The 14,639-nt window shown below is 37.9% G+C and overlaps 1 protein-coding gene across 1 annotated transcript; it reads left to right on the top strand.

Annotated features, from left to right (window-relative positions):
• Window positions 1–10,821: 10,821 nt before the first annotated feature.
• LOC148877361 (LOB domain-containing protein 38-like) lies at window positions 10,822–12,356 on the top strand. Its single transcript, XM_088985597.1, has 2 exons — window positions 10,822–11,327; window positions 11,514–12,356. Exons 1-2 carry the CDS (start codon window positions 11,144–11,146, stop codon window positions 12,044–12,046), a joined length of 717 nt encoding a protein of 238 aa, XP_088841723.1. The 5' UTR covers window positions 10,822–11,143; the 3' UTR covers window positions 12,047–12,356.
• Window positions 12,357–14,639: the final 2,283 nt, after the last annotated feature.

The following is a 14,639-nucleotide window of genomic DNA, read 5'->3' as shown; positions in this document are numbered from 1 at the left end:
ATTCACTATCAAAGATCTTGGCTACGCCAAGTATTTTTTGGGTTTGGAGATTGCTAGGAGTTCTTCAGGTACTGTTCTTAACCAAAGGAAGTACATTCTTGACATTCTAACAAATGCTGGACTCCTTGGTGCTAAGCCAACTAAAACACCTTTCCCCAAAGGTCAAAAGCTGTGTGCAAACAAAGGCACCCCACTATCAGAACCAGAAAGATATAGAAGGCTTGTTGGACGTTTATTGTATTTGAATATCAGCAAGCCAGACATTAGCTACTCTGTACAACAGCTAAGTCAGTTCGCAAACTCTCCATGTCAGTCACACTGGGAAGCTGCAATACACTTGCTTAGATATCTAAAAAGTTGTCCTTCAAAAGGCCTTTTTTATCTAGTAGACAATTCTCTTCACTTGGAAGCTTTCAGTGATGTAGACTGGGCCTCCTGTTCTGAAACCAGAAAATCCTTAATAGGGTTTTGCATTTCTTTGGGGTTAGCTCTCATTTCTTGGAAGACAAAGAAGCAAACAACAGTCTCAAGATCATCAGTAGAAGCAGAATATAGGAATTTAGTAGCAACAGTTTGTGAACTTCAATGGATCTCCTATGTTCTCAAGGATTTTGGCATCCAATTAAAACTTCAAATTCCTCTTTGGTGTGACAATCAAACTACTCTACACATCACTGCCAATCCAGTGTTTCATGAAAGAACAAAACACCTGGACATTGATTGCCACTTAGTTAGAGAGGAGTTTAAGCAAGGCTTTATCAATCCTCAACACATCTCCACTCATCACCAAGTAGCTGATGTTTTTGCAAAGCCACTTTCTGGTCCTAAACTCAGCAACTTCATGTCCAAGTTGGGTTTGCTTGATATCCACCAAACTCCAACTTGAGAAGGGGATGTAGAGTTACTTACTCTTAAGTCATTCGTTTATTCTTTTTCTTTCTTTTGTCTTTCACTATTTAAGCTGGCATTCTGTTATTGGCCGATGCTCTGTATATAAACTCTATTATTGTAACCCTTTGGACTGCGAGAAAGAAAAGTTTTCTCTCCACTTTCTTCTTCCTTCCTTCTTGCCTTTTCTTCTTTCTTCTTCTTGTTGTTTTGCTTTGGTACAAACTATAATGTCCATCCACAATGCCAAGGAACGGACAATCTATTCACAATGTTAGAAAACTGTAACAGTCATCTAAAAATCCGATGCCATCTAGGGCATTGGAGTACGAACTCAGCCATCTAGGACGCCAGAGAAACACAAAAGTAGAGAGAAAACTATTTTAGAGCACCATCTCGGCCATCCAGGATGTCGGAGCATGAACTTAGCCATCCAGCACTATCTTCGATATCTAGGATGTCGGAGCACGAACTCAGCCATCTAGTACTAGCTTGGTCATCTAGGATGTCAGAAAGCCCGCAGAAAGAAAGCAAATAAAGAAACACAAAGAAGATGGGAGAATCAGAGAAAGAAGGGGGTGATCCTCGAGAGATCTAGAGAAATCTCAAGAGAAACAAAGATCTCAAGAGAGAGAGAGGGGAAGGACACAGACGAGGGGAAGCATAGATCACAGGAGAGAGAGAGGAAAGGGAGAAAACACAAGGAGGGAAAAACAGAGAGGGGAAAAATACAGAATAGGGAAGAAAAATAAAAAACAAACGGAAATAAAAACAACCTTGAGAGATCTCGAGAGTAAAATCTCTGAAATCAGAGAGAGAAAGGGGGGGGGGGGAGGGGGTCACCTCGAGCAATCTTCTAAACGATGGAGTTTCCTTCTGGTTGAAGTGATGGGGGCACACTCTGTTGCGTCTTTGTCGAAATGTAATTGTTTGGCACACTCTTGAACCCCTAACCTAAACAAACATATTAATGAAAGCTGGCAAAATAACAATCGCTTTAACAATTATATTAATTCCCTTTTAGTTTGTCTTAATTGTTTGGAAAAATTCTTGATTTTGGGCCTAGTGCCACTCATTTCCTAAACTTTAAAACGTGACAATTTAATACCTGAACTTTTAAAACGTGTCAATCCAGTATCTATCATTAATCAACCATTAAGTGGTATTTGAAAAGACACAAATGTCTTTTGAGTATCGTCTAATTCTTTTTATCAATCATCCAAATACTGACAAAAAATGAACAGTTCCAAATCCTTGTCTCTTTTATTCAAGAAAGTTGGGGTCATGTCTTAGTGGGCATTTTGGTAACCCCAACTTTCTTGAATAGAAAAGGCAAAGATTTGAGACTGTTCATTTTTTTATCAACGTTTGGATAATTGATAAAGAAAATTAGTTAATACATGAATGGCATTTGCATGCACTTAACGACTAGTTAATGGGCTAGTTAATGATAGATACTAAATTGACACATTTTGAAAGTTTGGGTAGTGAATTGTGACATTTTAAAGTTTAGGAACCAAAGTGGCATTAGATGCAAAGTACAGGATGCGAAATTTTCCCTAATTGTTTTTGGCTATAAATTAATAGTTCAGATGATGACTCGAAATTGCCTCCAAAAATGGCTTGACCTCGTTTGGCACAAAAGGCTTAAACTCCAATAAAAAGAAATGCATTGGATTAGACCACCCATTTGTGCTGAAGATCTAGTTGTCGAGATGGTCACTTAGAACCCCTCCAAAAAGGAATGGGATCAAATCCTCTCTGTTCGGTTGCGATGCAAATTTATTTGCATTAGTATAAATGCATAGGAGTGCAAATATAAAAAAATGCATAATTTTTTGTTTAATTTTATTTTGGATTTTACTTAATTCTACTTTATGTCTTGATTTACTTCCTTTATAATGCAGCCAAACAAAATAAGTTAAAATTTTAAACAAAAATAGGCATGGTTTTTAAAGCTGAATCGGTCAGGGGTCCGGTTACTGGTTCGAACGGTCCGACCCGTTCTGACAAAAAAATAAAAAATTAAAAAAATTGAAAAATGGTCAAAATCGTTTGAACGATTAACCGGCCAGTTCAGCGGTTTACTAACCAAAATCAACGGTTTTGAGGAAAAAAGCGATTTTAGGGGAACGAAACCGGTCAGGTGACCGGTTCCTAATTTTTCCGGTTCAGTCCAGTTTTAAAAAATATAGAAATAAGCCAAATTTTACACTTAAATCATTTCACTACTATGATTTTGCATCAATGCAAATTTATTTGCATTGCAACCAAACACAACCTAAGTGATTAATTTATTAATAATCAGATGCACATATGAAGCATAACAAAGAACTTCACGAGCATTTCTTATAACATCACGTCCACCACTAGCCCCAGGGAGTGGCACGTCAAAATTCAATTTAAAATGACATTAGTAACAAATTTCCAAGCTATCCATCTAATTCTCCTCCTTGTTTCGTGAACATGAATTAGCACCGGTGCTTTTAGAAGTTTGACCGGTAGAGTTAATATCCACCAAGATTCTTAATTAAGAGATAAGAGGAAGACCCAATGCCCCCATTAATCTTTGAAGTGATTAGTTAGTACTCTGTATTTTGGGCCTAGTGCTATTTTGGTCTCCAAACTTTAAAATGCGATAATTCAATATCCAAACTTTCAAAATATGACAATCCAGTACCTGTTGTTAACTAGTTATTAAGTAGCATTTGAAAAAGATATAAATGCCCTTCGAGTATTATCTAATTTTGTTTATCAACCATCCAAACATTGACAAGAAATTAATAGTCTCAAATTCTTGCTTTTTCTATTCAGAAAAGTTGGGGTCACCAGAATGCCCATTCAAACGTGACCCCAACTTTCTTGAATGGAAAAAGGCAAAGATTTGAGACCGTTAACTTTTTGTCAATGTTTAGATGGTTGATAAATTAAATAACACTTGAAGGGTGTTTGTGTCTTTTTCAAATATCACTTAACGACTGGTTAACAACTAGTTAACGGTAGATATTGGATTGTCATTTTTTAAAAGTTTGGGTACTGAATTATCGCATTTTAAAGTTTGGGGACAAAAGTGGCAATAGGCCTAAAGTACAGGGTACTAATCGGGAATTTTCCCTTTCTAAAAAGCAAGTTAAAATCAGTTGACTAAATGGTTTATTTGGAAAACCAATAAACCGGTTTTAGTTTCATAAAACCACTTGCATCATTAAATAATCGAAATTTCAATATGCTTATGATAAGACTTGAATCTATAACCTTTTATTTACATATATTGCTTAGTTACCATCAATCCATTTCTTTATTTATATTAATTAAAGGTTCGTTATTGTATATATTACTTTATTACACGTGTTTTCTAGAAATGTAAATTAAGAGGCCTAAACCATGGCCATTTGCTTTAAAAATTAAGGAATTTGCCATCCATCCACCATATTTAAAAGAATAAAGAGAGGCATCTGTGATCTGTCACTAGGGGTCGCCACGAGCCCAGCTCTTCACGAGCTACTTGGGCTCGGCTCAGCTCGGTTTCAACCGAGATTACAGGCTCGATTAAAAGCGAGCCGAGCTCAAGCCTAAAAGAACTCGGTTCGTGAGACTCGTGAACCGACTTGAATATATATATATCAAATATAATATATATAATAAAAATCATGTAATTCTTATTTTTTTAAATATCAAATAATATTTTTTATATATAATTTTTAATTTTTATAAAATATTTTTCTCAAATCGAACTCAAACTTACAAGGTTATGACTCAAACCAAGCTCGAGCTCAAGATTTTAGCTCGAACCGAACTAAAGCCTTATACTTCCTAGGCGAGGCAAGGTCAAGCGTCATACTATTCGACTTGACTCGGGTTGAATCCACCCCTATCTGTCACACACCAAATGCAAGTGCATGATAAGTTAAATGCGCTGTACATTCTAACAGGTTTCCGATTATACGAGTGTGTCTCGTATGTGTTATACAGGTGGTATGTGAGGCTCCCACAGACCGATGGAATTGCAGCGGTTCCCAACTCAGCATAATGGAGCTGACTTCCCTCTCCACACACGACAACATCGTGCCTCCCTTCCGTCACGCTACTGTAACAATTCCCCTTTTTTGGGCTCGTTTCGATATATATATATATATATATATATTCTGAACAAAGCATCTATTTAATTTGGGAGGTCTTTTACAAAATAGAGTCATGTACAAAATCAGGTTCAAAAGAAGTGTAGATGCACTGAATTGTACAAGCAAATCATGCTACTCTGCTAGTGTGAAGGAAGGAGCATTGAGCAAAGAACGGGATTATTAAAACTCCTACAATCCTCCCTTAGAGAGGAGAGATGCCATGGCCCACAGAAGTGTAACTAAGGAAAGACGGTCACTTTCGTTCTGAATGTTGGAGAATGGCGTAAGTTGCCGTCTCTTTCGATATTCCATCTAACCTAACCTAACCTATTTTAATTTACCAAAAGCCAAAGCAAATCTAACCTATGCTATGTATGAAGTTGACTATTTTCGTGTTTTTGCTTGGAGTAGAGAAGGTGATTTCATTAAACGCAACAAAACACTAAAATAGCAAGGCCCTGTTTGTTTTTTTGTAAGTTATTTATCCGGGGTAAATACAATTATTTGGGTAAGTGTATTTTACCATGTTCTTTTATTTCGTAGGCAAACAAGATAATGACCATTTTAACCATAAAAATCTATTATTGAAAGGTGCATTTTTGTCTAATTCAAGTATTGGCAACTTTCCACCTAGGTGGGAAAGTTATTTACCCACCTAGGAGATGGGTATCTCTTACTCGGGTAAATGATACCCAAGAAAATAAATTTTCTCTAGTCTCTACATAAATCTGAAGAATGAACATAAGATTCTTGGCCAATAGGAACCAAAATCCCATTGACCAACTTTCCCCCCTCCCAAAATCCAAAAAAAGAATACCCCCCAAATACAAACGGCCAACAACAACACAACTATAAAATAACAAACCATCAGAAGGTAAACTACACTAAATAATGAATAATATATTATATATTATTTATAATGCATTATATATACACTAGTCGATTTGGTTAATGCTATTTTTTCTTTCTTTTATATATTGGTTAATCAAAATCGAACTGATACATTTAATCTTTCAAAATTATCAAATTGATCGATTTAGTTAACTAAAATTTTCAATTCGATTGATTTTATTGATGATCACTCCTAGCATTGAAAACGATATTTTTCTACAAATTTGCAAAACTAAATTGGCAACGTCTATTTAGAATGCTATGCATGCATAAAATATGCGTATTACAAAGACCCCACATCTGATTATTATAGTTTGGTAAGGAAGACCAAACAACAACGGAGCTCCTTTATTGTATTTTGACTTGTCAATGCGTATCCATTGGAGCGGAGCCGGATGTGGTCCTCGCATGTGAATATATCTTTGATAAATGTACCTGATTATACAACAATATCGCTTTCTCACTGAAGCAGCTGTTTGGTTGTGAATCTTGTGATGGAAAAACTGGTGGCAATATGGAAAAGGAGTTCTTTAATTTCTTGTCGTGAATATATTGCAATTTTGGCTTTCAAAAGAAAAGAAAAGAAAAAAAAAAAAAACATTGTAATTTTAGTTAAATTACAAATGGATGTTGCCGCTATCAATAGCAACAGAAGTAGTTTGGTGTTTGGCATCCATGCCATTTCCTCAGAGCAGTTCTCTAAGAAAATAAGAAAATAGTGGTGTATGGATGAGGATCTGTTGTGCCGTTTTTTGAAAAAAAAACTATATTTTTTCTGTTTGACATCGATGCTGCCACATAAGAAGTTTTCTCTGAAAATGGCATTACTATTTGTTTGGTACTAATGCTTTATAACCGTTTTTCAGCATTAGTCCCCATTATCCAATACTTCACATCGCTTTATATTCTCTTGCATCCAAGGGTTCAAAATCGCCTACATTATGGGTGAAAATGGCAAGAAAGCAACAACAAATTGGAAGAAAATTATAAAAAAAATTACAAAAAATCACAGAATAATAGCAAAAAGATGCAAACTACCATGAAGAATTTAGAAAACAAAAAATACAGAAAGTGGATAAAAGTTCAAGAAAAAACAAATCTGTAAAAGAGTTGTAGAAATTGGGAAATTCTTTAACTCGACGGCCTGAGCAGTGGGAAATTCTAGCCGGTCCGAACGCACGGTGCTGGCAAGTTTGACACTGCTGGAGATCCTTTCCAGTAAGCTCACGCATCAGACGTCGTCCATCTTTGATGGAGGAGCAGCTCCATCACTATGAAAGAGACACTCATGTTGTCATTGATGGAGGAGCAGGCCTGAGCCATGTTGCGGGAACACAGCAAGACCACCCCGATGGCTGAGAAAGGATAGGGACCATACAAATAACGAAATGAAATATGGCGTTAGGGTTTCTTGATGCACCGTTTTTTCCAACGTAACCCCAATGTAGAGTCGTTTTCCGAGACAACGGCATTATGCCAAACACCGTCTAACCACATTTGACTCGATGTCAAAGAGAAAATCAGTGATACGAAGACAAAAAAAACAAATCATGAAAGAAAAGAAATGGAGTTAATTATAAGGGTGAGAATCTTTGAACTCTTATGAAAGAAAAGAAATGGAGTTGCCCTATTCCTTAATTAGTCTCAAAGGTGGAGGAGGGTCTAAGTATCCCATCCCATGGAAGACTTGGAGAGAATCTTTGAACTCTTATGTTGAGAATTGAGAGAGGTCTTATATGCGTAATTCCAATTTTTGAGATTATTAATCCTAGAAATAGGGCAACTTCAGACTAATGCCTCTCCCTCAAAAACAGTATGTTATTCAACAAAAGCAAAAATTAGTTAGAATTAAGGACTTTAGACAATGGTTGGTTTGACCAAAGATCTAACTACTTGGTATTCCAATGTAGATTTCACTGATCTAATAAGAGCTGGAACTAGGATCCAGAATAATCCAACAATATTGATATCTTCATGCATAAAAATATTTTCAAATAAATAATTAAGTAACTTTTTTTTTATAAAAAAAAAATAAAAAAATAAATGATTATGTATAAAAGTATTGCATAAAAATAATCATTTCCCAGCAACATATAACTTGTCTCAAACTGGGACCATTGGACTAGGGCCTCTACCATCTAGAAGTTGCGGGATTATTTAGAATTCAAGATAAGAGCAATCTTCTCCTTGCTGTTATTTTGTCGCTTATTCTATTGGATAAGGTGCTACAGTATATTTCCATTTGTTTTAATCACTTAGTAACTATTAATACAAATTAATGTGATAGATGTTGGAGTCTCTGAAGAACGACCATAACTTGACCTGACGCTTATCTGATTAATACCACCACCACCACCATCACGTAAGAATGTACTCGTACTGTCCATGTTTTCTCTTCGACAATATTTATAAAAAATTAAGTTAAAAACATTAAAGTATTATATATTTATTAATAAAATAAATTAAAAATGATTATGATAATTATACATCATGAAATAAAATAAATTAAAGGGCTGTTTGGCATTGTTACCGTTTCTTGGAGCAATGGTGTCACATCGGGAAAAATGGTACTTCGGGAAATGGACATTTGTTTGGAATTGTTTTTTCATAAAAAATAATGTTTCAAGCCATGGCTTGGAGCAACATCAATTTTGGCGTTTCCTAGAGTTTCAACTCGTTGCTGCCAATATGGCAATGATGTGACATTGATGTGACACTGGATAATGGGTATCAGTGATGAAAATGTTTCATGGAGCAATGGTATCAAATAGAAAAAGTTGTTGTTCTAGGAAACATCCTACCTGGCAGCAACGCACCGTTTTATGAGAAAACGGTGCTCCAAGCCACACATCAGAGGCACCGTGCCTTTATTTTTATTTGGAATCATTGCTGCTAGGTGAGACACTTCCTGGAGCAACAAAAACTTTTTCTGTTTGGTATAATTATTCTAGGAAACTTTTTCAGCATTGGTACCGCATCACTGCCTTATTGGCAGAAACAAGCTGCAGCTCTAAGAAACACCAACTTTGACATTGCTCCAACTCGTAGCTTCCCGATTTTTGAGACATGGCTTGAAGCACTGTACAGTTTCTCACAAATGCTTATTTCGTGGAGCATCTCTTTTTCTAGTGTGGCGCTGATGTGACACCGTTGCTCCAGGAAACAACAATGATGCCAAACAACCCCTAAAACAACTTGTGTAAAATTTGAATCTTTTCTGACACCAACAAAAGCACAACATTCAAACTGATTTTACGGAGTATTATTTTGCAATATCAATTTGTTTTTGAAATAAAAGCAATCTCTACATCAGTAAAATTATATTGTTTTTACTGATACCCTTAAGAATGCAATAAGTATGTATCAATCTATTGTTTAAATCAAATCAAATCGGATGAAGATGATATTGGATGAGATTGGGGGTGGATGTGGATCCATATTTATCCACCATTTCAAATCGTGGATAAACCTATTGTTTAAATATTTATCCAATGTGACCCTATTCTGTTGATTTGTTTTAGTCGCGGGGATGCATTATGCACGGATGTGCTCGTCACACGCACATTGTACCACATCCCCCCTGCTGCTCTGGGGAATATCCACTTGCATACAAAAGACAAGTAAATTGTAAGGGAAAAGGACTTTGTGTGGGGGAACTACATATGTAGTAGAGCCATCGGCCAACCACTAACACTTTGAAATTTAAATGAGGAATTCCACCATCCGGATATGTCATGGCTCATGGGTATGGATGCTTCATTTCCTTAACTTCACCCGTCGCGGTTGAGCATAATGCATAAATCTCTCTCTCTCTCTCTCACTGAGTCACCGGTTCAACTTCAACAACCCCCTCAATCCTCATCCATGTTGTACGGATACCCAATTCAATCCACTCCGTATCCGTAATATTTAAGGGATGGTTAATATGAACATATATTTGCCACGTTTACGTAATGTCTCCTCACGCATGGCGTCTCGCTGACACACATCTCAGAGGTACATTTGGAAACATTTTTCATATATATTTATTAATGTGAGATGTTCGTCATTGTGAGGAATAAATCCCAATTCATGTATTATAGCTTTGGAATAAATGGTTAGATATAAATATGCATCATATGCCAAACTCTCCTACTGAGGGAGATTTAGGATGGGGGATGGACTACCCCGTTGTATAGTCCAAGAAAAAGACAAAAAAAAAGTATAGATATGCAAAAAAGTTCAGTCATAGTATCTATCATACATACAGTTACAAATAATCACTCATACACATCCGACCGACGAAAATATCCAAAAATATGGGCGTGTTACGGTGATAATTAAGAATAGGACATCCCTATATCTTGACAGATGGGATTGGGATGTAATGGGCGATGGGCAAACTTTTTTGCTTTAGCTTTTTATAATATTTAGCCGATAAAAAGAAAATATACGGACGGGACTGGGGAAGTGGGGAGCCCTTAGCTTAGCAAGAAGAGGGAAAGACTAACACTACCACGGCATCTCAAATACGAGAAAGAATGGATGCGATCAGGCCATGTCATGTGCGGGGGTTGTGTTGTGTTGAGGATGTAGGAAAAAGAAGAAGGGTATTAAAAAAAGGGACAACTTTATAAAGTTAAGTGGGAGAGGAGTAAGAAAGCTGCAGCCTATTGATAATATCCACGCATTCATATTTTCAGGAGGAAGGAATCCAACGGCGGAGGACAAGCATTCGCGGAAACACGGAGCCGCTCGCGCCAAGGAGTTTGGAACCTAACTCCGCAGTCCGCACTTCTCCACGCACGCACACACATACAACTCTCGTTTCTTTCTTTTTCTCTTATTTTAATATTTAATAAAAAATAGGAGGAAAGTAATAAAATAAAACTTTGGTAATGAAAATACCAAGTATATATACCCACACTCTCCCTAATCCCTCCCATTCCCAAAAGAGGCAGGGCCAAGACGACCCAAGAGCAAAGCTAACCAACCACTATGGTTAGTCTTTAACTTGAAAAGACGAGGCTCCACCTCGAGTCCGGATACATATAAATCCACCTCCCCCAACTCCCTCCCACCGCCTTCTAACTTTCAATCCTTCCTTTTTCATCTCCCCTTAATTTCTTCTTTCTCATCCCCTCCTCCTACTCCATCCTTCTTCTTTGCCTGGTTACCAAGAAACCTCTTAAACCTCATCTCTCTCCTTGCCAACCAAAATCCGAGGTTGTCGCTTTGGTTCATGATCCTGACATCAAGAAGAGATGAGTTGCAATGGCTGTCGAGTTCTTCGAAAGGGATGCAGCGAGTCTTGCATTCTCCGTCCCTGCCTTCAATGGATTGAGAGTCCTGAGGCACAGGGTCATGCTACTGTTTTTGTTGCCAAGTTTTTTGGCCGTGCCGGTCTCATGTCCTTCATAACCGCTGTCCCGGAAAACCAGCGACCTGGTAATAGTTAAGAAAATAGGATTATGCAAAAAGAAGCGTAGAATTATCATTTAGGAAAGTTTTGTTCAAATTTTCGTTCCCTACAACTTCTCTTCTTTTCTAGATCGGGCTTGAGTTTGGTTTTATTCTGCCTTACCCTTTATGGTTTTATCTGATGAATCGTTAAATGCATGTTTGAAATTCCAGCTCTCTTCCAGTCACTCCTATACGAGGCATGCGGCCGTACTGTCAATCCCGTAAACGGAGCCGTGGGGCTTCTTTGGACTGGGAACTGGCACGTCTGCCAGACGGCGGTTGAGACTGTCCTTCGAGGCGGCACTTTGCGTCCCATGACGGATGTTGTGGCCGGAATCCTATCCCACGACTCCGACGAAACTTCTGAGGTGGAAGTTGCGTGTACCAACATCAAGAAGCAGCAGCGGCAAGATCTGTATTCCCGATCGAGGACGTCATCGAAGCGGAGGGGCTTCGATGAGGTGGCGGGGCTCAACCTACAACCTGGCAATCTCGATCTGTCTTTGGTGCCGGGATTCCCGAAGAGAGTGGCAGCCGGAGGACGAGGAGTGGGAGGGATGGTGATGGAGATGGTGGAGAAGCGTCGTCCAGGGAGTCCATCCATGAATTCGGAAGAATCGGTAACGACGAGCTTCGACAGCGGAGCTGCTGCCGGGGATCAGATGAGAAGCGGCGAGCCAAAGCTTCTGAATTTGTTCCTTTGAGGAGAGAGAGACGGAAAATTGTCAAATTTGCGGGGGGAGTCTCGTCGAAACTTACCTACTTTGAACTCGTCGATGTTCGATGTAACTTTTTTGTTTTCCTTTTTTTCTTTTAATTTTGAAGTCCCGGTTTTGAAATCCGGCGAGGTTTTGTAATTATCCGGCAAAGGATTTCTCTTGTGACGGAGGGAAAGATGAGTCTGCCGGTCATCCCTCTTCTATTATCCTTTCTTGTGGTGAGATGTGGCGTTAATAAATAATAATAGTAATAATAACGATGATCATGATGATGATGATCAGACGATGATGATAATTCTTTTTTCTGCTCTCTTTAAATTATATAAAGAAAAAAGAAAATGTACTAGGTCCATTTTTATTTCGAGGCCATGCTCTCTCTCTCTCTCTCTGCAACTAAACGGAATTTTCAAAGTGGTGGGAGAAGAAAAAGGGACGGAAACACGTTAAGCGTGGCCAAACTTGTTACCGTGGTTTTAATATATATTTATATATTTGCATTTATACTCTTTCTAAATTAAGTTGAGAATATAAATACAAATATAAAACATAAAGATTTATGTTCTACATATTTATATTTGTATTCCTTAAAATGGAGCCTAAAAATGATAAAGATGAATTTCTGAACTGTGGTGCCGGAGGAAATTTTGTCACATGATAATAAGCTAAGCTCATTGATAGTTGCTGGGCAGAGAGTAGAGACTTAGAGAGGAAAGTATGAGTTGACTAGGGGGGCTTCATCGATCATACTTCATACATGAAGAATTGAAGATGCATAATCGTAAGGATACAAATGACACAATCTACAGCCTGGTGCCTGGTGCGGATGGAGAACGGGGACGACTGACGAGGAAGTGGTGGTGGTGGATGGTGGATTGATGGGTAGTGGGTGGAACCCACAGTAATGCAAAATCCAAACCCCCGTTCTCATTCTCCTTTATATATACTTTTAACAGAAGAGAGAATCGTCGGAGTGCGGCGCATGTCAGCGTGGATTTCGGCGTTTTCGCATCTTTTATTTTTCCTTCTCAAGTTCGAGAGAGACTTTCTACGTTTATTTCTGTTTTTCAATCACTTGATGATGAAATGGAGTTGCGCATCTCTCTCTTCTCCGTTTGGGATGGATGGAGTATGGGGTACGATCCACGTCACCACCTCTTGTTTCTGTTATTTTAATGTAAAAACAATGAAAACCACCAACTCCTCCCCCTGAATGGAATTGGAATTCAAAAGCAGTAGGAAGAAGATGACTTGGGAACAGCAATAAATGAGGTAAAATTAAAATATTCCTATCTTTTAATTGTTATTAAACAAACAAGTACGGTTAAAAAGGTTATTATATTTATATGTATGTATAGAATAATATAAATATAATAAAGCAAGAAAAATAAAATAAAAGGCAACCCTCATGGACTCATGGTCATGGCCTCATCCATCCCTCAACCCAATCCATCGGTTGGTTCTTTCCATTGCGCCGCGCCTCGCCTCGCCTCGCCGCATTTGGCGTGGGCCCCACGGAACCTTCTCCCACTTGCTCTCTGCCCATCCCATCCCACCACCCCGCATCTCACCTCTCTTTTGTTTCTTCCCCTTTCTCTTTTATCTTATCTGTTTTATTTATTATTTTATCGAAAAAGAGGAGGAGAGCAACTGTATATCTTGTATCTATCGTACATACAAATACAGACATGATATGAGTATAGACTATCGAGGGCTTTCATGGTTTATCACCTAAGCTCAGTTTGAAAAGGTTTTGCATCCTAAGTATTTACATTTGTACTCCTTCTGAACTGAGCTTAAAATCCTAAACAACCCTCTTCCGTTTTGTGCTGTGCTTGTACAATGTACACAAAAAAAAAATTCTTATTCAATGCCCGGCTCACACGTACACGCTACACACACAACACAAGCCGTCTGATGGTTTTACTTTTCTTTGATGCAGTTTAAGCGAAGAACTGATCATTGTACATTTTAGGGTTGGGTTGGGGGGGGCATCAGTTGGACTTTTGTTGCTTCTAGCTTGAAGGGATCAACTAAACTTATCGCAGATACAGTGGGCTCATCATCAAGATTCATAAGAAGATATATTTACCCTTGCGTGCGTAGATAAAGATGGCGATAGTGAGATAGGGACAGGGAGCGAAATACATCATACTTACAAAGTTGTATACCCAAGGATTAAGGGGGTCCAAGATATTTGACCGGCCGAGAGAGGGAAGGCAACAAAGCCAAAAGTTTACGTGAAATTAGGATCTCCTTGTCTTTTGTCGTCCGTCCCCCCCTTTTTTTAAATTCATGTATGTCGTCAGTATGTGTATATTTAATTTGATTTTAACATAAAAATGAGATTAATGTAACTAACAACAAATGGGAATAATTGATGTGCGTATTATATAAAAAAACAAACCAATATATAGTAAAAATAAAAAAAAAATACTAATTTTCAATTTAATTGTAAAAATATATAATTGATGTTCAGCTCTCTCTCTCTCGATCTCGACGCGGATTCCACCACCGCTCTCTTTCTTTTTTTTTTCTTATTAGTGTAAACTAGTTGCATTGAATTTAGGTAACAACGACA

This window comes from Nelumbo lutea, chromosome 1 (genome assembly GCF_056320005.1).
Source record: "Nelumbo lutea isolate HS-2025 chromosome 1, American lotus-T2T, whole genome shotgun sequence".
NCBI lineage: Eukaryota > Viridiplantae > Streptophyta > Magnoliopsida > Proteales > Nelumbonaceae > Nelumbo > Nelumbo lutea.
This window is presented reverse-complemented; position numbering and strand designations above follow the sequence as displayed.

Excerpts from the sequence above, each read along its gene's own strand:
- LOC148877361 (XM_088985597.1), top strand. The coding sequence starts at position 11,144 with ATGAGTTGCAATGGCTGTCGAGTTCTTCGAAAGGGATGCAGCGAGTCT. Across the intron at positions 11,328-11,513 it reads CCCGGAAAACCAGCGACCTG|CTCTCTTCCAGTCACTCCTA; the intron begins GTAATAGTTAAG and ends TTGAAATTCCAG.